Source organism: Letharia lupina (assembly GCF_014066315.1).
Source record: "Letharia lupina isolate WasteWater1 chromosome Unknown contig_7, whole genome shotgun sequence".
In the NCBI taxonomy this organism is placed as follows: Eukaryota; Fungi; Ascomycota; class Lecanoromycetes; order Lecanorales; family Parmeliaceae; genus Letharia; species Letharia lupina.
Window position 1 is genome coordinate 393,021 of NW_023502976.1, and position 23,849 is coordinate 416,869.

Sequence of the window (23,849 nt, forward strand, 5' to 3'; positions counted from 1 at the left end):
TAATAATAAAATATATTCGATATCGAATATAGCTTTCGAATTATAAATTACGTATTATATATAACTTATAACTTAAAATTTTCTCGCGAATTTTTACTTTATCGATATAATTTAATTTACTTAATTATTTTTAATATAACTTCTTTTTTTCTATTAAAATCTTATAATTCTTTAAATATAGAATTTAAAGTACGCTTTTTAATAATATAAAACTTATAAAATTCGATCTTATAATTTAAATAAATCTTAAATTAAAATATTTTTACTCTTCGAGAGTTAAATCTAATCTCGAAATTAAATTTAAAAGTTAATTACTTTTTATAAATTTAATCTATAAATTTAAACTTATATAACTTAAATACTTTAATATAAATACGTAAATTACTAGTTTAGTATTGTGATCTGTATGCTACATATAGGTTAGCGTGTGAAAAGAAAGGTGGCTTTGCTTGTAGATCAGCTAGCTTCAGCCACAACAGACCAGCCAGGTCAAGACCGAGGCCACTCTCATCGACCGGTGACAACATTGCGAGCAACCATTCACTCTTTTGACCTACTCTAGCCCTATGCGCCTTGATCGTGCTTCCTAGGTTACTACATTATGCAATAGCTCTACATATCTCTACACCTCCCGCCCCAGGGGCCCCTTTCAATGGAGAGCTCGGCCACATCCATATCTCCGGCGCCATCAGTATCTGAGCCAAGAGGCTTCAAGGGACTCGTTGCCAAAGCCAAACTCGGGCGCAAGGATGCCCCATCCACCACTTCTCTCAATGGCTCCAGCGTTTCTGATGAAGTCAGCGAACGAGGCGGGATCAGGAATTCGGTGGATTCGTTGATGGACAAAGTACGCGATAGCAGAGGAAGCAGTCTCGACGATGGACTTCCTTCAGGACCAAGCAATCTGTCGAAACTGATACCAGGCCGCGTCAAGAAGAAGAGAAGGAAGCGCGAGGAGGCGGAGCAGCAGCAGCTACAGCAGGAGACGGCTGACACGCGTGGGCGCAGCGCCGATGGACAGACTGCAACATCCGCAGAGCCATCAGTGCTCTCTGGCAACAACGGAAGTCGAAGTGCAGTGGGAGAAGATGAGGATGAAGATGGCGGAAGTCTGATCACCATTGAATCGGAAACTGAACCGTAAGTAGGCCCACTCTTCTTGTCTTCCAGGCTTGCCAAGCCTTCGGCGACCCTGAGACCTGAGAGGCGTAAGCGCACGTCCGCAATCCGCAGCGTACATACCTCGCACTTCAGCTGCAGACGCAATAACATCTAGAGCACATATCTCGAGATTCATTTTACAGACCCACCCTATTTCTTTGCCATTGCTTTAATTTGTTCATTCTTACCCAAGTCCTTTGGCGGCTTCTGCGAAGCCTTGTCTTGGAGTAGTATCCGGCGCCTGATTGTTGATACATGGGATCCTTCTGTGCTAATCTGGTATCTTAACGAAGACCTACTGTCTCGCCTCCTCCGCTCGTAAGCCATCAATCGCATATTGGCTTCTTGACATCCTCCTCGCCCTTGATCAACACCACCACACACGGCGACACACCCAGCAATCTTCAACTCGACAGTCCCACTTTCCAGAACCCTCAATATCAAAAGTCTGCCACGCTACCGGTGACAGGTGGTACCACATTCTCAACCACAAACCTGGCACCCAACTATGCTCCTACGATGGACACTAGGGATGGTGGGAGAACTCTTAACACTAGAGATGGCAGTAAGAGCCGAGGGGTCTCGCCAGGTGCAAGAATAAAAGATGTATTTACGGTTGGATCCAGGAAAAAAGACTCAAGTCCGCCAAAGAGCCCAGATCGCGCGTCAGTGATATCTTCTGGTAGCGGAAATGCTCTCCAAGCTTTATTCAGCAAAGACAAGAGGAACAGTATCAACCTGGGAAGATCTTCCAAGGCTTCCGACAGCAAAGAGTCGGTAGCCTCGAATCTGCAAAGCCCTTCTGCCAGTGTACGAGATCTCCCTACCATTGTCACAACTCCCAATACGCCTACAAGTGCCTCGCTCGACCCTCCGCAAACGCATGTCACGCCCCCAACACCGATCGACCAACGCCAAGATGTACCGAGTAGTCCATCACTAAAGACTATGGCTGCAGGCGCCGCAAGGACGAATCCGAATATGGCCGTATCTTCTTCCAATAACACGATCGCTCACCGTCGCGTCAGGTCCGATTCGGGCACCCTGGCGTCAAGCAAGCTGTCGAACGTCATGTCTGCTCCGCTCACACCCATGGCTGAAGAGAGAACTCCAGGTGCCCGAACCCCGTCCCAAGGCTCGCAGGCTGGAGGATTCTTCTCGTCTGTCTTTTCAGCCGCCCAGAATGCAGCCAATCAATTGAGCAGCACAATTGCAAATAATCAGACAAGGTCAAGAAGCTCTACACAGACAATTGAAGAGAACGACGATGAGCAGACCGATGGAGTGACGGCTATGGTAGCAGAAGATGCGCCTGTGAACGAGCAAAAGAAGCTAGCGGTGGAGACTCTAGGTGCTGGTGATCTAAGTCTGAGCCACTTAGGGATAGGCTCCGATGCACCTCTTGCGAATACTGGTTCCAACACTACACTTCCGAACGGCTTGTCTGAAAAAGGTCGAGAAGGTTCGACGGTCCAGCGGGAAGAAGCTGCTGCTCAAGCAGAGAACGTTTCTGCTGCCCGTGCTGTCTCTCAGGCTTATAGCTTAAAGCCAACGGAAGAGAATGCGTCAACACCCGTTGCTGAAGACGTGGCGCCTATTGTCAGACCAAGATCAACCTACGAATCAAGTATTATGACGGGTGACAAGACCCCTCCGAATGGGAGTGTGTATGAAGGAAATAATGGTTTTCGGCGCAGTGGCAGCGTTCGTAGCCGAGTCGGTACCATCGCTAAACGACACCGGAATAGCTCTTCTGCCACGGGTGGTACCATTGCTGCCGCCATAGCAGCAGGCAGCGCAGCCTTAGCAAATCCAGGGGCCTCAGGCGGTACTGCCAAACCTACCGGCTTTGCTGTAGCAAGCAAAAAACGTAATCGCGATTTCCACCAGCTGTTTCGTAGCGTCCCAGAAGACGACTATCTCATTGAGGATTACAGCTGTGCTCTGCAGCGAGACATTATCTTGGCTGGGAGAATATATGTCTCTGAAGGCCATATATGTTTTTCCAGCAATATCCTTGGCTGGGTGACTACGCTGATCATCAGCTTCGACGAGATTGTGTCTGTGGAAAAAGAGAACACCGCAATGGTGTTCCCCAATGCTATCGCCATCCAGACCCTACATGCAAGACAGACCTTCCGAAGTCTACTCAGCCGAGAAGCGACCTACGATCTGTTAATTGGTATCTGGAAGATTAACCACCCGTCACTCAAGAGCTCACTCAACGGTGTAAGACTTGAAGGCGGGACGGGTGATAAGACTGAAAAGGTCGATCCTAGTGGTAGTGATGAAGCCAGTGAAGTCAGCGACGAAGAGGAGGAAATTTATGATGAAGACGAAGACGATGATGAAGGAACCGGCAGCTTCACTGAGGTGCCTGAGGGCAGTATTGCTGGCAGTGAGCTTGCGGCTGATCAACAATCCAAAGCAGTCACTCGGAAAGCGTCGGCGATGGGTGTGGCAGCTGGTGCTGCAGCCGGTGGCGGGCCTACTCCGAGCGAGTCAAAGGCAGGCGAAAAAGCCGCAGCCGCGAGTGCTGCAAGCGCCGACTTTCCAGGTCCAGCGACACACGCGCCAACCGAGTGCGGCGATGGAGGTTCCCACTATGAGAGGCCTCTCCAGGATGACATTATCCCAGCCCCCCTGGGCAAAGTCTATGCTATGGTTTTTGGCGCCGCATCTGGAGGCTTTATGGCCAAATGGCTTCTTGATGAGATCAAGGTAACGGACCTCACAATGGAGGATGATAAGAAAGGTCTCTCGGAAGATAATAGAACCCGCAACTATTCCTACATCAAGCCGCTCAACGCCTCGATTGGCCCCAAATCAACGAAGTGTGTCGTCACCGAGACTTTGGACTCTTTCGACCTGGAGAAAGCAGTGTCCGTAACACAGTCTACCCAAACCCCTGATGTGCCCAGCGGCAACCTCTTTGCTACTAAAACCCATTTCTGTCTAATGTGGGCACCAGGTAACGCCACGAGGCTGGTCATCAATTTTACAATTGAATGGACTGGTAAGAGTTGGCTCAAAGGTAGATCAATACGTGTAATGTACTCATGCAGACATCGTAGCTGACACAGCTGTGACAGGACCAATCGAGAAAGGCGCGAATGATGGACAGACAACATACTGCAACGACCTAGTCAAAGCCTTGAAAGCAGGCGTCACGTCTAGACCGAGAGCTGGTACCAACGGCTCGAAGCTCAAGTCAAAAGGTAAACGCAGAAAGGGAGATGCCGACCTTGCGCGGACATCTCCAGCGAGCGTCAAAGCTGTCGCCACTGGTACTCAACCGAAAGACAGCTCATGGGGACTGTTCGAGCCTTTGCATGGTATTCTAGGTCCCGTTGTCGATATATTCAGTCCAATGATCAGCTCCAATATGGTAATCGGCTTTCTCCTATTTATCATACTGTTCAATTGGTTACGTGGTCCTCGATCCTCCACATCGGGCAACAGCTTAGCCTACATTCCCACTGCACAGAGAATTGCGGCGTACGAGGAAATCTGGCGTAAAGAAGAGAGCGACTTGTGGGACTGGCTGGAGGAGCGCGTTGGTATGCAAGGCGCAGCATACCCAGGAAGCAGTGATCAAGACGTAGTTGCTCAGGCAAGAAGACAAAGAGAGCAGAGCTTGAGAAACAAAGGCTTGCGCTCGAAGCTAGCGGATGTGAAAATGAGTGAGAGGGAGGTTGATCATGCGATCATGATTACCGAGGAGAAGTTGGGGATACTGAAGCAGGCGGTTCAGGAAAAGAAAGGCGTTCAGGACGAGATGGGTTCGCCTTCGAAGGCGGCTGATGAAACCAATCGACCTGAAGCACAGGTGGGAGGTCAATAATTGTACAGTTAAGCGGTCAAGCATTAGCGAAGCTTATCATTATAGCAGTATACACCAGGAAAAGTGCGCTACATTGACTCCCTGACCTCCATCAGTCGCTTAGAACAGCATCACGTCCTCTTGCGGAAGTAGAACCCCGAGCCGCGATCTCCAGCGTTGTGCGCTTGCCGCATTGCACTCTTTGGCAATGTATACGGCCAATGTTCAGATCGTCACCAGTTTCGCATCATCTTCTGCTTTGCAGTCCTTGCCTCCCTTTCCAGCGCTCAACCCTTTTCTCTACAACGCTCAGCAATCGACCGTGGAGATGGGTTACCTTCAGGTCTTGCACACCTTTGTGCCTGCCTTGCTCGTTGACTCGCTCTCAGCCTTGACGATCTCTCTCAACGGACAAAATCTCCCTAACCCGTCGAATACCACCCTCTGATCTCGGAACCCTTCAAAGAAGTAAACCGCTCTCCCTGTATACTTACCCAGTCATCCTCGCCGATCACAACTACAGCATTGACCCCTATCCTAGCCCCAGCTTCCCTCCCGAGCCCTTCCGCTACCACGTCCCACCCGACTAGGAATTTTCCAATGAGCACATCATGTTCACAGACTACGGCCATTCCATTTCACGGGCCGACGCCATACCAGCGCTGCTGAAAGCACCAGTGGTTATCATGCGGGAGATGGTGCTAAATACCCAAGATCCCGATGTTCCTGTATTCACAAATAACCTCCCCCCTCCGTCTTGCGTCTCTCATATTCCTTTACTGCAACAGCGGACCAGAGATGGTAATCACCTAGGTTGGACGCCACCCGCTTCTTCAGCTATGGCTCTGTGACGATGACGAAGATGCCGCAAGCGCAGTTGAATCATGGGTATCTGGGATTCTGGTTCGCGGGGTTGATGCTGGTGGGAGTTGACTATGGGTTTGCGGAGATTGATATGCAGTTTATGGATGAAAGGGGACAATTTGGACCAGGGGGGGGCTTACGCTCCGGAAGGGAAGTTTCGCGTCGCGTAAGAGCGTGACGTGAGTTGGGGTCGGGATGGTTCATGAGAAGTGGTGTCAAAAATTGCAGGAGATACAATGCTTGCCCAGAATAAGGCATGAGATTAAGTGACTCCCACCTGGAACGCCGTTTCCATTGCTTCTCACTGCTGGTCGTACACAACCCATGGCCCTTGCCATTCGAAACGCACTGCTGATCGAGATGGCCTCGAACGAGAATCCTCTGCCAGAAGCCGCTTCCAAAACTGCCATCCTCCCTCTAGGAAATCGTCGTCCCTACAGCGGCCGAATGTCCCTACGTCACGGAGTCAGTACCTTGATCACGACTGACCAGTGCGATGTCTAAATCGATTAATTTTACTCACAGCAGCATCTCCTGCGTTCCCTCTGCTATCTCCTGGTCCGTGACGTGCGCTGTCCGGGTGGAGTCGTACGCTATATCCGAATTGTATGAATCCGTCGCAGGACTCCCCGTTGGGCATGATGAAGCGAGTGAGGGTGCCGGTGACGGATGTTCCATGCTGGCTATGGAGGCAATAGCAACAGGCTTGCCGAAGAACCTGGCCAGCTGTACTTCCGTGGAGTCGAGTTCCCCCGGCATGGGTCCTTCCTTGGGAGGTTTGATTTTCTTGACGAGCTTGCGGACGGTGCTTCGGAGCTTTTGAGCCCCTGGGGGGGAGGACTGGGTCGGCATTTCGTGAAGTGATTCGAGCTTCTGCTGTGGAAGAAGCTGGCTGGACTGCTTTGCTGAACAGAGCTGCCGATCTAGAAAATCAGAGTTGTTTGTTGATTCTGATCCTGGAAAGAATCTACTTGAGTGATGTGCGCAACAGTGTCGAGGCAGAATCAATGTCAAGGGGCATCCGTGTTGATAGATATGTGGGTACAGGTCAATGTGTAAGCCGTCTCAAGGTTTCGAAGTCCGTCTCACGTATGAAGATAAGCGTACCTGATAGCCTCAGTCAGCCTCACTCAACCCGTCCTGCACCCTGAACGAATTATCTTTCAGACTTCTGCATTCATTTTATCTGGTCATGAGGTCTTTCGTCTAATTGCAAATGGATACACCGCCGGGCTTAGGGAAACGACAGGATCTCGCAAAGTAGGCAACCTACAGTAGTCGGATCCGTCCTTCTGCGTTGTTCTTACCTGCGCAACCTATGAAAATTGGGTGGGTCCAATTTTCCTTTCTTCCTCCCTTTACTTCTCTCCATAAGGCTACATAACGCATATAAACCATCAGGTTTGAATGGCTGCTTGGTATTACTGAAGGGTGGAGCGGCTCTATCCCCAGTGAGGTAACAGGCCACGCGGGTGACAGAAAAACCTGCACACCTTGAAATTAGAAATTTGATGATGATTTCATAACGAAGAGCCCTAGCAGAAAGGTTTTGCGTTATGATTTAAGGATTTCGATAACACTAATATATTATTCCGCAAAGTCTAATTTATAAGGAGGGTATTCGTTGAGTTATTCCAGCTGACAAGGTGAAGGGATTTCTTGGTGTGTGTAGGTTTTTCTGTCACCCGCGTGCAGGCTTAGTTCTAGGCGCAAGAGGGGAAAAGTTCTATGCAGCTAAACTTGTAGCCGCTTGATCCTTCAACTTCCCTCTCTGGAATGAGTGACACTAGAAGTTATTGAGTGATCACGAGAACAAACACATCGAAAAATCCTTCCAAATACCATCTGGTCGACTTTGTAGATTCTCTTCTTGCCGAAGGTGTAGCAGAATGGGTTGGTGGAGGCGGATGTTTCGGTTATGAGGAAAGAGAGGGAGAATAGGAGGGTGTGGGGGCCGTGGATACGTTCGCTATGTAGGGAAGGTAGCGAATTCATACATCGAGAGCGAAAAGTCCAAGTACAATTATTGAAGTCGTAAACTCCAGACCTGGTGCCGGAAATTGGAGATCCTGTTTACGAACTTTTCCCCAAGTAAAGTCGTTATTGTACCTGCAAGGGAGTTGAATGCGATTAACTCTGTTTACTTTGGTATCCTTTGACAGAGAGAGCTGATACGTTCTGATCGATACCCACAGAGATGTGCGCACATGATGAAGAAAGATAGCTTTCTCCTGTTGCGAACTGGACTCAAACCTCTGGGTATGACTTTTGCTACATGCTCTTACGATATGGAAAATGCAGTGAGTTCGAGGAGCCCGTGTTGGCTTACTTTTCGAGTGAGATGAGGCAACAGGGGAATACGGTTTAAAGGAAAATCTGGGTGGTGGATGGTGTGTTGTGTGGTGATGTTGTTGTAATTGCAAGGAGCTGGATCGAGGTATGAAAAATGAGTGAAAAGATGCATAATAATCTGCTTGACAAGGGATATTGGAGATGAACGGTCAAATGATGTTCTTCTCGACCTTAGATGAGTGTGCTCCATGAATTGTGAAGTCCATCTTACAGCCTCCCTGATGGCCACAATAGAGCGTGAATTGTGACCTGCAGAGGATTCGGATGACTAAGAAAAATGTGGGGATAAATTCCGAACCTCAACTGGTCGTCACCAGCTCAAGTCAATATTTGGACCTTTCACTCTCATCGCAGAAATGGATTTAGCTAGCAGCTTTAGCCTGCGGCTCTTATTTCTTGCTTTTCTGTATCTCGCGGTCCAAAAGACCAGAGCCAGCCTCCAATACTGGCGCTTAATGAAGCGCTATACGTGCGGCCGCCCACGACAATACCATCACAAAGACCCAATATTTGGGCTAGACCTGTACAGAAAGACTGTGGCCACCAAAGCTAAAGGCGACTATAGGCATACGCTTCAAGGCTTCTTTCACCGCTACGGAAAGACATTTGAAGCCCACGTCTTCGGTCAAACCGTAATCTACACCTCTGACGTAGAGAATATCCAAGCTATCAATACAACGGAGTTCGAGAACTTCGGCGTTGAAGGTATCAGGAAGCAAGCCAATGCAAGCTGGATTGGAGAGGGAGTTTTTGTTTCTGATGGCGAGATTTGGAAACACGCGAGGAAGGTTGTCATGCCGATTTTTGCGCGGAAGCAGATAGCGGACTTGAAAAGGTTTGGGGAGCATCTAGAGAGGATGATGGAACTTGTGCCGGGGAATGGGGAGACGGTGGATTTGAGGCCGCTTTTGAGGAGGCTGGTGAGTTGGTGTGATGTTTTCGTGACCGAGTATTCTTCAAGTACATTAAGATGCGAGTCGATTGAGGACGCTGGCAGGTAAAGCTGATGGTTTCCTTTCCTAAGTTTCTCGACACATCCACAGACTTTCTGTTCGCCGAATCTGCCGATACTCTACTTCCCCATTCCTCCAAACTAGACGCTGAGAAGTTCCTCGCCTCCTTCGACCGAGCAATGCTAGGCGTAGACCGACGTATGTCGCTTCGGGGTCTAAGCTTCCTATGGGGTCGCGTTACAAGAGATCGAGAGTGGAAAGAGGCATGTGCAGAAACCCACGCCGTCGTCGATAGATATATCGAGCGCGCTCTATCCAAAAAATGCGACAGCGAGGCAACTTCCTCACCGCAACAGAGCTATGACACGGCCCATGCCGATAGTACTATCCCAGCGGATCAGAAACAGCCAGTCTCGTTCCTACATGAGCTGGTCAAGGAGACAAATGACCGCCAGTTCATCCGCGACCAAATAATCAGTCTCTTCTTTCCCGCCCGGGATGCAAACGCCATCGCAATCAGCGACCTCTTCTTCCAGCTGGCCCGAAATCCACGCGTCTGGGCTAAGTTACGTGTCGAGGTCCTCAGTCACGACGAACCGATCACGTTTGAGAGTCTGAAGAGTATGAAGTATCTCCAAGCTGTCCTGAATGAAAGTAAGCAAAGCACCCAGGTCAAACACCAGCCCACCATCCTTTAAAACAGTTTTCATAACACTTCTTTCTTTCCCACGCACATAGGTCTTCGCCTCCTCGCCCCCGCCTCCGTCTCCCGCCGTACATGCACTCACACCACCACCCTCCCTCTTGGCGGCGGACCTGATGGCTCCTCCCCCATCCTCGTCCTCCCCGGCACCCACGTTGACTCCCACTTCGGCATCATGCAGCGCGATACCAGCATCTGGGGATCCGACGCCGAAGCCTTCCGTCCCGAGCGCTGGATCGAGGGGGCTCTGCGACCCGGTTGGACTTATGTGCCGTTTCTGGGTGGGGGAAGGATTTGTCCGGCGCAGCAGATGGTTTTGTGTCAGATGGGGTTTGTGTTGGCGCGATTTGTGGGGAAGTTTGAGGGCATCTTGAACAGGGATCCCGTGGAGGAGTTCGTGGAGGAGTACATGTTTTCCGTACAGAGTCGGAATGGGGTAAAGGTGGGTTTCGTTTAGGGGTGAGAGGGTGCAGTAATGGAATTGATGGCGATGTGCGTTTGTCTTACCGATCCGTTGTGGATGGGAACATTCAAGGGCGCTATGGGGAAAGGTTGGCGCATGTATATTCCGGAACGCTGGGACTTTTCCACGTTACGATATGACAAAGAGACATGTTACGTACCTTCGTCTGGGAATCGTGTTCATTCTTGGGAAGACGTGCGATGTCCTGGAATCCTCTCTTGAATCTGATTAATTCAGAGGAAAAGACTACAGTGCAGATTGGAAGCTTCGAAGGAGATATTTCGACCTACTCGTAGATGGGTGCTGAAAGGGAGTGTTGCGAAAGCTAATAAAAAAGGAAAGCACAAGCAGACAAGAACTATGGGTTCGTTGATACGAGTAGACGGTTATAATCAGATTTGGGAGACCTTCCAAAAATCAATCACCAGAAAGGCTTGGCGATGACTAAAGACGTTCCCCGCTTCGTAGCCTACCAACATCTCTAATCGCCATCCTCCGTCTTTATAGATCTAACGCTGCTGCAGCTCAATGGCGACGATGCCCATTGACCATGCGGCCAGCTCCAAGATCATTCATTAAGCTTGCGCGAGTCAACTTCCGGCCGGCTCGTCGAGGCCTGCTGACCCAGTCATATTCTCGAGGTCCCTCACAGGTAAGTCAGGCGCTTCTCTGCGTGTCTAATGACTCACTTTGGATAGCCTCCACTGCTCGAGCAAACTGTGGGCGAGCACTTCCATTCGATCGTCTCTCGATACGGCGACCGTACAGCGTAAGCTCCGGGAATAGTCGCATTTGGACATTGCTTGACGTGGAGCCCAGAGTCGTCTCTCGCCATCAACGAACGCGCCTGACATACGACGGGCTCGACAGAAAGAGCAATGACTTGGCACGGGGTTTGTTGCAAAGAGGAGTGAAAAGGGGCGACCGAGTCGCTGTGTCGCTAGGGAACAATATTGAGTATGCCATTGTACGAGGCCTTGGAATAGGCACGAGACTACGGGGCTGATAGGGCGCGAGGCAACATACGGCCTCTTCAAGATTGGTGGAATACTTGTGAGCTCATGGTCCTTGCTGAGCCTCACTTGAGTCTCTCTCGAGTCGACGTACACGCAAAGCTCATTAGCACAAGGTGCCACTGAACCCTGGCTTCAACGCCCAGCAAGTCATAGCTGCTTTGGCCCACCTTGAGGCCTCACATTTAATAATTGGTACCGAGACTCATTTACCGCGCAAAGAGCCCCGCTCAAATATCCAGCTGCTTCGGCAGTTGATACCCGATCTTCAAGGCCGAAAGATCGAGTCAGAAGCCGTGCCGTCTCTCCAAGAAGTGATCATTGTCGACAATTCCCAGGGGCGCATAGATCCGTCGCTTCTCAGACCCGCCGTCAACTATAACATCGTCCTCTCCGAAGGCTCCGAGCCGAGCTCCCTACCAAAGCAGTTCCTACATCCAGATGAAATAGTAAACATTCAGTTCACCTCAGGCACAACTTCTCTCCCCAAAGCCGCCTGTCTAACTCACCACTCGATCCTCAACAATGGCAAAAGTATCGGCGACCGTATGCTTCTCACAGAGCAAGATACAGTCTGCTGTCCGCCACCACTCTTCCATTGCTTTGGTTGCATACTCGGCTACATGGCCACCGCAACCCATGGCTCTGCCATAGTTTTCCCTACTGAAGCATTCGATCCTTACGCCACATTAAAAGCTGTGCAAGAAGAGAAATGTACGGCTCTTTATGGCGTCCCAACAATGTTCATTGCCGAACTAGAGCTGCTGCAAAGTAACAGAGTACCATATACAGGGTTCGAGCACCTGAGGACTGGCATCGCAGCTGGCTCAAGCATCCCTGCCGAGCTCATGCGGAAGTTGCATAAGATACTCAATCTAACAGAGTTGACTATCTGCTACGGTATGACAGAGACCAGTCCAGTCTCTGCTATGACAACGACAGACGATCCTCTCGAGAAACGGATCGATAGCGTCGGTAAGCTTCTCCCGCACGTCGAAGCTAAAGTCGTAGCCCCCATGGATCACACAAAAACCCTTCCAGTAGGCCAAAGGGGAGAACTAGCAGTCCACGGCTATTTAGTAATGAAAGAATACTGGAGTGCGCCCGACCGAACGGCGGAAGTCATGATAGCTGACGTTGATGGCAAAGTGTGGATGCATACAGGCGATGAGGCTGAGATGGATGAAGATGGGTACATTAAAATTACGGGAAGGATTAAGGATATCATTATCAAAGGAGGGGAGAATATCCATCCATTGGAGGTGGAAAATTGTATCTTCGGGATTGAGGCAGTGAAGGAGGTCAGTGTGGTTGGATTGGCCGATGAAACGTATGGAGAGGTGGTCGCTGCATTTGTGGTCAAGCAGGACGGAACAAGCGTCACCGCGGATGAGGTGAGGAAGTGGGTTAGGGAGAAACTGAGTCATCATTTGAGTATGTTGGGTGTCTTTCATGATTTGCTGACGACAGGAAAGTGCGGGCATGAAGCTAATACAGAACCTTCAGTACCCAAGTACGTCTTCTGGGTCGACAACTACCCTAAAACCGCAAGTGGGAAAATACAGAAATTCAAGCTCAAAGCGGAAGGTATCAAGCTCGTGAAGGAAGGTAAGGGGTTGCAATGATGTCACATCCAAAACCTTCGGGCGACAATCCCAAACCATACTCAGCATATGAAGAAGGCTGATATGATGCTTCATCACGGTCCCCGTTGTCAACTCGATGGTATTTCGGAGAGCTTTCAAAGATATCATTTCTAGCTATCAGTCAACAACTTGTAGTATCGCTAGGATCAGAGACGCTTTCCTAGCGGTAGAAGAGAAACAACGTGAAAGCTGGTGGCAATGTAACCTTTAGTAGAAGCCGAGGAACATGGAAAAGATGTCTTCGGCATGCCATTCTGAACCATGCTGCTGAAGAATCGGAGAATAAAGCAGCTCTAAATCTGGGTGGTTCGCGGAAGCTATAGACGCCTATTGACTGTCAAGCGCCTTGTGCATGTCCTTCAATATAGGAAAATGATGAAAAGACTGACATGTCGTTTTTGAGCAGAGTGTTTAAGCTTGAAATCTGGATTGTCCTTCGCTTGAGATCATTAAGCCGTTCTTACATCGCAATTTTCACCTTCTAAATCGATTTTGAGCAGCGTATCTGAGTGCAATCCCTTTATCAAAGTCTATCTTCGAATAAATAAGCTATAGCTACGTCGCAGTTCTTCACTTGTGGTATATGTTTTAGGCAAAACATTCAGGCTTAACGCCTATACTGGACTCTAATCTCAGATTCATACAATATCACATAAGCGCGACGCGCCCGTTTGGCTCCACTTTTGTAACCATAGGCGGTGTTTGAAATCATTTCGGACTTGAAATTCCGGAAAAGACGACTTCAGTCCCATAACAAGGAACAGCCGTCCCGGACGCAATCTTGACATGTTCGGTGGAACTCGACGATCCCGTGTATGAGGGTTTGTTTGCCTGGGGATTTGAGGACCGTCATGCAGGTGACTCGATATCCGGGACTGGGGGGGCGATGACGATCTTTCTAGCTACTCGTGCCGTTGAAAGAGTTACCTTTTTGATACGGAAATACTGACCAGTTGATACCCTAGCCAAGAGTGTACATAGTGGGTATATCCGCTTAAGCCATACTTCCCGAGCGTCGTCCCAGAATTGGCTCCAGAGCTCATACCATATCCCGGTACCTGCCGTCTTCCCTTTCCAATGCAAATGCTATCTACCCTACTCGCTTTTGGGGAATATATTTCTCGTACAAGAACAACGCTCATAACATCACCGTCACATCAACAGCATAAATGTCCCGCAAACCCCACAGACCAAAAGCAAAGACACCTCCAACCCCTTGTTCTGCCCACCCGTAAAAGGCTGCGCACCGACCGAACCATTTGCCGCCCCTGTCCATGTCGGCAGTGCAAAATGCCCCGTCCCGATATCCAAGGTCCCACCTCCAGCCTCCAGACTGACGACATTTCCGGAAACGGTGACACCGGCCGCGCCGGCACTCAGTGTTGCGCCATCCACTACGGCAGAGGAAGGTTGTACTTTGACATCGAACCCATCGATGTCAACATCAGGATCAGATGAAAATGTTTTCTGAGGTGTCAACGGGATCGTGCTTGATCCCAAAAGCAGAGTACCCGAAGGTTGAAGACTGATTATTGTTCCATTTACGGTAGCGGCTGGACCGCCTGCAGAAATGATGGTACCGTCTATAGGAAAAGCGGAGGGGTTGGGTGTGAATGTATGGCCTGCGACTGTGTATGCGCTACTAGAAGGGAGAAGGTCGACCGTAGAGCTGCCTATAGCTAATACTCCCGATTGACCGAGGCTAATGATGGTTCCACCAACTGTGACGGCGGGACCACCTGCTGAGATGGTGGTACCGTCTATTGAAAACGCGGAGGGGTCGGGTGTGAATGTTTCGCCTGCGACTGTATATACTTTGCTGGGGAAGGCATCTGGTGGGGTTGGAAGAGAGATGGTACTGCTGCCTATTTCCAAAGCTCCGTTTTGGCCAAGGCTGATGATGGTTCCACTGATTGTAACGGCCGGGCCGTCTGCTGAGATGACAGTACCGGCTATAGAGAAAGCCGATGGGTCCGGTGTGAAGGTCTGGCCTGCCACAGTGAATGCTTCTTTGGCAGAAGGGGAGGATGGTGGGGTTTTGAGAGCGATGGTCGTGCTACCGATAGCCAATGCTCCCGACTGATCGAGGCTGATGGTGGTGCCATCAACTGTGACAGCGGGACCACCTGCGGAGATGGTGGTACCGGCTATGGAGAAAGCTGATGGATTTGGTGTGAAAGTATGGCCTGCCACTGCCAACACGGGTGTAGCAGATGGAATTGTAAGGGTGACAGTACTGCTGCCTATGACTAAACCTCCTGATTGACCGAGGCTGATTATCGTACCATCGACGGTTCGAGCGGCGCCACCGGGAGAAATGGCTGCGTTGTTGACTTTGAAGCCTGTTGGATTGGCAGTGAAGGTTTGAGCGCCTACGGTGAAGATCAATTGAGGAGGCAACGACATGGTAGAGGATCCGTCAACTTCGGGTCCGGACCTCCCAAATGCGTTGTAGATGATTGCCCCTAGGCCTTGAGTCTGCGTTGGAGGGTCTTCCCCTTGTGGCAATGGAGCAACGTGTTTTTTGGGATCTGTTGGCGAATTTTGGGAATCATTTGGTGGCGAATCAGAGGCACCAGATGGAGGTGCCATGGAATCTGCTGGTGGGTCTCCAGCAACTGAAGGTACTTTAGGGTCAGACGGTGGATCTGACGGTGGAGCTGATGGTGAATCTGAGGCTGGGTCGCCCTTGTTATTTGGAGAGTCTGCTGGCCCATGAGGCAGAAAAGCTGACCCGGCTGGGTCGGCCGAGGCCACAGCTGCCGAGTGCGTTGGGCTACCTTTTCCAGGGTCCCCCGTTTCTGCAGGAGGGGCCGAGGGATCGTTGGGCATAGTTGCTGGTTTGGCGGCCTTAGCGGAGGGTGAAGCCTGCTCTGATATCGTTGTCGGGTCTGCAGGCGCGGGTGCAGGTTTAGGCGCAGGACGCGGAAGTGGAGTTGGCAGTAGCAACGGTGCAGGGGTCAAGGCAACTGGCGGATCAAAGAGATCTAAAGCACTCAAAACAAATAAATCACTGTATATCCCGGTACATATTGCCGCCCACGTTGGATTGAGAGAAAATATGTTCATGGGCGGCTGGATCAACGGAAGCCATGGCGGGCCAACAGTGGTGAATATGGTGCCATTGGCAGCGGTACTTGTTCCCAAGCCCCAGGTTGGGCAAGCCAGATCCTTGACATCGAGCGGGGCCGTATATTGAACATCATCAGGCACGAGCTCGAACCAAGCCTCCTTAGGAGACCAGACATCCCCAATAAAAAAATTAAGTGTATCGTCGTCTTCTATACCGAAAGGAGGTGGCCTCCATGTCGTGAGCGCGCCAGGTGGAAGAGTGAGGATAGGATTGGTCAATTTTGGGCCGACTGTAGTACATTGATCGTTCACCGCCGCTGTGCCCATCAATTGGAGGTAGATCGATGGAGAAGTACTACAGCACGCGCGCGTTAGTCTTGCGATCAATTTTGAAGATTAGAATGCTTTACTTACAAAGTATGTCCGCTAATCACAGCAGTACTTCCATTGGCAATAAGCGAATGTACTCGCTTTTCTAAATGCCGAGCGGACACGACCGAGGTGAGGTTGGACCTCTGGTATTCGGACGTCTGATTGTTATGGCAGTCGATAGTGCTCTTGTCCGGAAAGTAGTAAAGCCTTACTTCCGGTATATCCAGCGAGCAGTTTCCGCAACATGTACCAGTGTATTCAGCATCGAACATTCGTACAACTCCGGGGGGTATCTCCAAAGGGTAGGCGGAGGAAACCCCCGAACCGGCCGAAACGACCGTATTGCTACTACCACACTCCGAAAATGAGTACTCTCCACTCCTCATAGCCTCGGCGTAAGATCTGCATTCCGGACTATGACCAAAGTTTATGTTCCAATCCCTCAGACCTGGAATAACTGAAATGTCTCCCGCCCAATCATCATTCGCCTCCTTCACCAACCCCGAAACGTTTTTGATGCCGGGCTCAAATTTGTATTCTTCATATTCCAGGTACGCAAACTGTGCAGTGAGGTAGGATGAGCATGGTAGTACAGTATTTGTAGTCGCGGTAGTCAGATCTACTCCGACTGTTATGGAGCCGGTCTGACAGATGGGCCCGTATATGTTGCAGTCTTGCGTTTGGCCATAAGGTATAATATAGGAGAAGTCTGAAACATTGAACGAAGATGAGTTGGGGAACAGTTGACTAGAGACGTTGACTGTCGAAGCTGTAACAGGGTGCTGTTTGACTGGACGATAGAATTAGCCGGACTGCGCTGACAGCTTGGGCACTGATCGTTCCTGCACATAGACTTGACTCTTCAAATGAAGAGTGTGCGCAGAACTCAGTTTTCGAGGTTGACGACTCACGAGAAGAAACCATCTCAGCGCGGACAGAGAGAAACAGGGTCTGGAACAGGAAGAGGGAAAGGGGCGGCATCACGGCTCAAACGGAACGAGCGAAATCCTGAATCACTTTCATGGGATATATTTGAAGTAAGGAGATTTCAATCCACAAGGTAGCACGGTGAGAATATTTATACGCAAGGTTCTTGCGCATGATTCGAGACGGTCTAGGACTTCTCATGATTTTGCTGCTTTCCGCACGGAAATGGGGCGCAGCCATGCTGCATGCAACGGACTTGCTTGCCTAGGCAGCGAACAAAAACCCTCGCAATAAATCCTTCGACCAAGGATTGCGTGCTTGATGTCCTTATCGGTCTTTATACTGCCCCTCTCTAATGTAGCCCAGGGGCATACATAGCCCCATAGGCTCCCTAGCTAAGATTGTGTATGTGCACACACTTTCGAGAACACATGAAATGCAGTATTACATATTCCTCCTTGTGTAAGATTTTGGGATGTCTGACTAAGACAAGCCACAAGATTGGAGCTCAAAGATCTGGAAAGAAAGAGTGAGTTTAGATGATGGTTCTTAGCAGCAATGGGCACAGTCCTCAAACAGGAGACCATGACAATTAGAGGTGCGACGGTTTTCCTTCAATGCAGTTTAGAATTGCTGTATTCCAGGACGACTCTGCAACTCAAAAAAATTCGTGTTCCAAGACGATCCTGCAGGAAATGAGTTCGACCGCCCAATCGCTGAGGCTAGCTGTGAAGGATTTTCGTAATCTAGCTTAAAGTTGCTCTGTTCTGGGATACTGCTGCAGCGAACGGATTTGACTGCCCCAGTGGTAAAAGGTGTGAAGGATTTTCATCGATGCAGCTTAAGGTTGCTGAGACCCGATCTGAGGGGATGTACAAAAATCGAAAGGGGGTACACACGTATGAAATCTTATTACAAGCAGAAAAGAAAGGATATAGGTACCTGGTATGCACATTTTGATACGTGGATGTGCGTAGATCACGGGAGCTGGATTTTCTTCTAATAATAGAACATGCAGCCTTCTCAGCCAGAGGCTCGGCAGCGCCGCCACGAAACGTACCCAAATTTCGTTTGCAAGTGTATGATACTCACCCTAAGAGCGAGGTGTCGTCAGCTTGATAGTAGCCAACATCAATGACCCCTATGACTGCTGTGTTACCTGTATTCAAGATCCGGAACGCGCCTTGGCGTCTGCGGCTGGGTTTTGCCAATTGTTCTCTCCGGATCCCACGTGTCAGGGACCGGACACTTCTATTGGGTACTACGGAAAAAGAACAAGTGCCACGGTGCCGCTGGAAAAGGGTTTCGCGCACTTGTTGTCAGGCTAGTTGCTGGGGATACCGATGAGGCTGAAGGGCTGAGGTGGTGAATATGGGGATAGCGTACGGGTTTCGCGAATCTTTCCTGGAACTCACGTTGTACAAGAATTGTAGCTGAAAACCCTCATATTGGCGTATCTCCTTAAAACAAGGACATTGCGCAGAAACAATACCAATCGTCCCATTCAATCTTTTAGTCTTGGATGAGTCCAAGTTCACCAAAATTGCTAGCACCCTCCTCATTGCAATCAGGGACGTAGGGAAGGGGAAGTCGCCCCTCCTCGCACTGCTTTTCGAAATGTACAGTCCATCTACGTATCTCATGTTAGCAACATAATCTTCCTCTTTTGCTCTATGCCTTCCGCTTTGAGCACTGAGATTCTTGAGACAGGCTATAGCTTCGAGTAAGAATCGGTAGACTCGCATGTCTAGTTTCTCTTTGGTTAACCGGAAGTTGGCCTCCTTTGGGCTTATGCTCCGTTACTTGGACACAGGTCATATGACGCGGTCACTTGGACCATATGTGCGGATAAATCTTCCATGATAGCCCTCATTGTGTCGTTGCAGTATGCATCGGCATAGACTGGATGCTCTATCAGCGTAGTATAGCAGTGGTGATGATAGAAAGCGTGTAGATTTAGTGGTGGGGCCATTAGCTATTATGTAGCTGATGGAGAATAAAGTACTATTATCTATAGCTAGCTATATAAAAGGAATAATAATAGAATATATATAAAAGAATATAGAAGGAATATATATATAGAATATAAAAGAAATTAAATACGCTAATACTTTCTCTATTTAGTAATATTTAAATATCTCTATTCTAAGATTAAAATTATATATTATTCTAACTTATTAATTTAGATCTTTATTTATTAATCTTATTATTTTAATAAAATTATTAAAATTTATAATAATTAATACTTTAATAAGATCGTTAATCTTGATATTTTTTATAAATATATATTTATATTTTAGTATCTAATTAATTATTAATTTATATATAAAATAATAACTAATATTAATATAGCGTAATCTCTTATAATTTATAAAATTCTTTACTAGATTAATAACTTTCTTATTATTATATTATATTATAAATAGTTTATTTAATTATTATTTAAGCTCTAATAGAATATATTATATTTATATTATATTCTAAATAATATTAGAAGTAATTATATATTTAATTTTATATATAAATTATATTATAATCTTCTACTTAATAAATCTTTAATTAATAAATCTATCGTTTAGTATTATAATTATTCTAACTATTAATTATATTATAGATATCTTATCAATCTAATTAATATCTAAATATTCGAATAATTATAATATTACTATTTTTATAATCTCGAAGATTACTTTATATATTCTAATCTTAGCTAAGTATTATAATATCTTTTTATATACTTATTAGTATTAATAGTTTAAATTAAAAGAGAATATAATTAATTTATTAATAGTAAACGCTATATTTAATTATATTTAAATAATTAAATAATTAATTTCTTTTAAATTACTTTTAAATATAATAATATCTTTTAGATTAATTATATATATATTAGATATAAAGACGAGATAGTTATTTATATTTAATTTTATTAGAATAAATAATATATAATACTTCTTTCTATTATAAATTATAAGAATCTTATTAATAAATATAAATTAACTTATTTTAAGTATTTTTATTAAATAATTTCTTTTAATCTTTATATCTAGATAGTATATATATAAATTAAAATTTACGATATTAAATTATTTATATAAAAGTCTCTTAATTTAATTAATTAATAGTTAATTATTAATAATTTTAATATTATCGATATAGATAATTAGAAAGATAATTTCTTTATTTAATTAATAGAGAAATAAATATAAGTTAAATTATAAATATATAAATTTAATTTTAAATAGAAACTCTACTAGCGTATTATATTATTTATAATTAAATTATTTTAATTTATATAATATTCTAAATAGTAAATAAATCTAATCTTATTTTAATTTAATAAAATTTTCTAATTATTCTATATAGATCTTATATTTAAATTTTATATAAAAAAATATTATTATAATATTAATTAGATTTACTTTCTAATTATAGTATATAATTAAAATTAGAAAAATCTTTTATATAATTAACTTAATAATCTCTAAAAAGATTTTATTATAATCGATATCTTCTTATTAAAGAAAATCTTTAATAATATATTTAGTCTTATAGCGTAGAATTTTATTATTTACTTCTAGCTTCTTCTTATAAATCTATCTTTTTTTAAAAATAGTATAATATACTAGTCTTAATACTAGCTTTTATATCTTTATCTTCTATAATAAATTTTATTATTTCTATATAACGATTATTTATTAAGATACTTTAGATTTATTAATTACTTTTTTATAAGTATAAAGTTTAATATCGAGTATAAGCGATATAGCTTATATTAACTTAGTAAATCCTTTTTTTAAAATATCGAAGTTAATTTATTTATTATTTTAAATAATATAATAGTTCTTTAATTTATTCTTAATTCGCTATAAGTATCTTAATAAATTAGATATAAATAGATTTAATATATTAGAAATAATACTCTTCTAATTACTTAGTTTAGATAAATTTAAAATATAATTAATCTCGAGATTTTCTAAATTTATAAACGGATTTTAAATTATAGTCTTAGAGTCTTCTCTAAATATATTTATTATTATCTTATTATTTATAACTAATAAAGAAGAAACTTCTAAAAATAATAAAATTCTTTTAATAATAATAATAATATTTATAATATCTTTATTCTTTAATATTTTATCTAGCTTATTCTTAATATTACTAAAAAATAAAATAGAAATCTAAAGATGTTAGAACTAGCATAGATGTAATATTAGTATGGGTGAGGTAGAACGAGGATAATAAGGCTACCGAACTATGTAGGTGGGAAGGAGGCATGATATAGTAGGGAATGCCTCCGCTAAGGCCCGCTAGCTATAGGGCTGAGTGGTGTGTTAAGGGTACGCTTATAATACTACCCCCCTCTCAATAGCCATAATCCCCATGGCTGGTAGACCGAAGATGTACGCCTATTGCTTGCCCTGTGTCTCTAAACATCTATAGTCCGTGTAGGCCTCGACCGGAGACGATTTGCCGAGGTGTAGTGGTAGATATCGAATGGTTTCAATTCGTTTAAAAACACTATGTCCGAGGATTTGCCGGGCCGTATGCTGGTCTTGACTGTGCTATGCCTGTCATGTTCTTCAGAGATATTAGAGATATAGCTATATCTTGTTTGCGTGCTAGTAAGATTCTTCGAATTCTTCTTCTTATCTAATCTTCTTACTATAGTCCTTCGATAGAATTAAAGAAAATCTAACGTATATATTCGCCTCCAACACCTTTTGGCAGCCTTCTTATTATTAAGTCTATTTATTTTATTCTTTATCTTAACTTATTACTAATTCGTAGATTTAATAGAAAGATAGAAAATAATTAAATATATTAAATATTATTTAATAGTAGACTTTACTATATATATTATTAATATACTTAGTAAAGAGATCGAATCGTAGTCGTTTTACTAGGTCTATTCTCGTCGGTATTATAATAAGCTTATTATATATATTATTAATATACTTAATAAAGAGATTATACGTTTACTACTATTATAGTAGACTTACTATAAATATAAAGATATTAGCTTATTATATAGATCGTTATATATAAGATAAGACTAACCGCGATATATAGGTAATCGGCGATACGGAGGGAGATATCGAGTTAAAATTTATAATGTATTAAATGTAGATAATAACGGAGTGAAGCGGAGAAGGATTTCTTATATTCGATGTAGGGGACTCGTTTTTTAATAAATTAGACTATCGTTAATAATATAAGCTATCTAATATAGATTCTTTCGATAAATATATAATAAGGCTCCTATATAATAGAAATATCTAGCGTTTTCTTTATTAAGCTTAATCGCTTACTTTAAGTAGAAAGTAAAATATTTTAATAGCTATTTAGTTACTCTACTATTCTCAAGTATATAATTAAAAACTTAATTATATACTCGTATAAGTTTCTCTTCGTCGAATATATAAAGGAGTCTTATTATAATGTTAGAATTAGTATAGATATAATATTAATATAGATGAGATAGAATAAGAATAATAAGACTATCGAACTATATAGATAGAAAGAAGATATAATATAGTAGAAGATGTCTTCGCTAAGGCTCGCTAGTTATAGAGCTAAGTAGTATATTAAGAATACGCTCGTAATAAAAGAGATCTCTATAAGATATCACGTCGTTATATTAAACGAGATTTACGTTTATTCTATAATTAATATTAATTAAATTTCTTATAGCTAAATAAAATATATTTAAACTCTTATTTAATTATTTTTCTCTTTTATTTATACTTATAATTATAAACGTAAATCATTATTTTAAATAATCTTAGATAAGCTATATTTAGCTTCTTTTTAATAAAAGCCTTATATAATATTATAGCTATCTTTCTTAATAAAGTTATAGATAAGTAGTTTATATTTAGAATAGCTATTCTAATTATCTTAGTTTATAGATTTAATAATAAATCTATAATTATTAATTAGATATATATCTTCTAAATAAGAATATTATTAATACGCTTATTAATATTATTTTATTTAAGTGAATTGGATATAATTAACTTTTATCGTATATCTTAAAAAGCTAGTTAATCTCGAGTTTTCTTATTATTATACTTATTATTATTATTAAAATAAATATACTTAGAAATAGTATAAAACTATATTCTAATTATAATAATAAAGTTCTATAGTAACTTAAGTATCTAATTCTTAATTTTTAAGAAATCTATCTATCGAAATTAAGTTTTTTAATTAATCTTTATAGAGTAATAATAGTAGCCTTCTTTAAAGCGAGATAATATTAATTCGCTATTAAAGAGATCTATATAAATACTATTAAAAGCATTTTCTATCTTAATTATTAATTTATAATCTAAGATCTTTTTCTATTTTTCGTAAATATATAACTTATAAAATTATCTTTTAATATTATTTATAATTTCTATTTCTTTTATTATAATTAATAGTCTAATAATATTATTAAGTTATCTATAAATTTAAAAAGTTTCTATAAAATTTGAAATTGCTAATTACGCGTT

General features: G+C 43.9%; 4 protein-coding genes across 4 annotated transcripts; 2 read left to right on the plus strand and 2 right to left on the minus strand.

Moving 5' to 3' along the window:
* Positions 1-652: 652 nt before the first annotated feature.
* HO133_009571 (uncharacterized protein) lies at positions 653-5,005 on the plus strand (the record flags this gene model as incomplete). The annotated part of the gene is made up of 3 exons (XM_037300432.1): positions 653-1,140; positions 1,455-4,195; positions 4,254-5,005. 3 exons carry the CDS (start codon positions 653-655, stop codon positions 5,003-5,005), a joined length of 3,981 nt encoding a protein of 1,326 aa, XP_037154280.1.
* A 1,144-nt stretch (positions 5,006-6,149) lies between these two features.
* Positions 6,150-6,700, minus strand: HO133_009572 (uncharacterized protein; the record flags this gene model as incomplete). The annotated part of the gene is made up of 2 exons (XM_037300433.1): positions 6,150-6,282; positions 6,372-6,700. The coding sequence occupies 2 exons, from the start codon at positions 6,698-6,700 to the stop codon at positions 6,150-6,152; spliced, it is 462 nt and encodes a 153-aa protein (XP_037154281.1).
* Positions 6,701-8,655: 1,955 nt separating this feature from the next.
* HO133_009573 (uncharacterized protein) lies at positions 8,656-12,957 on the plus strand (the record flags this gene model as incomplete). Its single annotated transcript, XM_037300434.1, has 9 exons — positions 8,656-9,120; positions 9,198-9,807; positions 9,892-10,249; positions 10,827-10,971; positions 11,018-11,088; positions 11,139-11,286; positions 11,337-11,372; positions 11,449-12,766; positions 12,839-12,957. 9 exons carry the CDS (start codon positions 8,656-8,658, stop codon positions 12,955-12,957), a joined length of 3,270 nt encoding a protein of 1,089 aa, XP_037154282.1.
* A 1,173-nt stretch (positions 12,958-14,130) lies between these two features.
* On the minus strand, positions 14,131-17,403 carry HO133_009574 (uncharacterized protein; the record flags this gene model as incomplete). Its single annotated transcript, XM_037300435.1, has 3 exons — positions 14,131-16,405; positions 16,465-17,191; positions 17,334-17,403. 3 exons carry the CDS (start codon positions 17,401-17,403, stop codon positions 14,131-14,133), a joined length of 3,072 nt encoding a protein of 1,023 aa, XP_037154283.1.
* Positions 17,404-23,849: the final 6,446 nt, after the last annotated feature.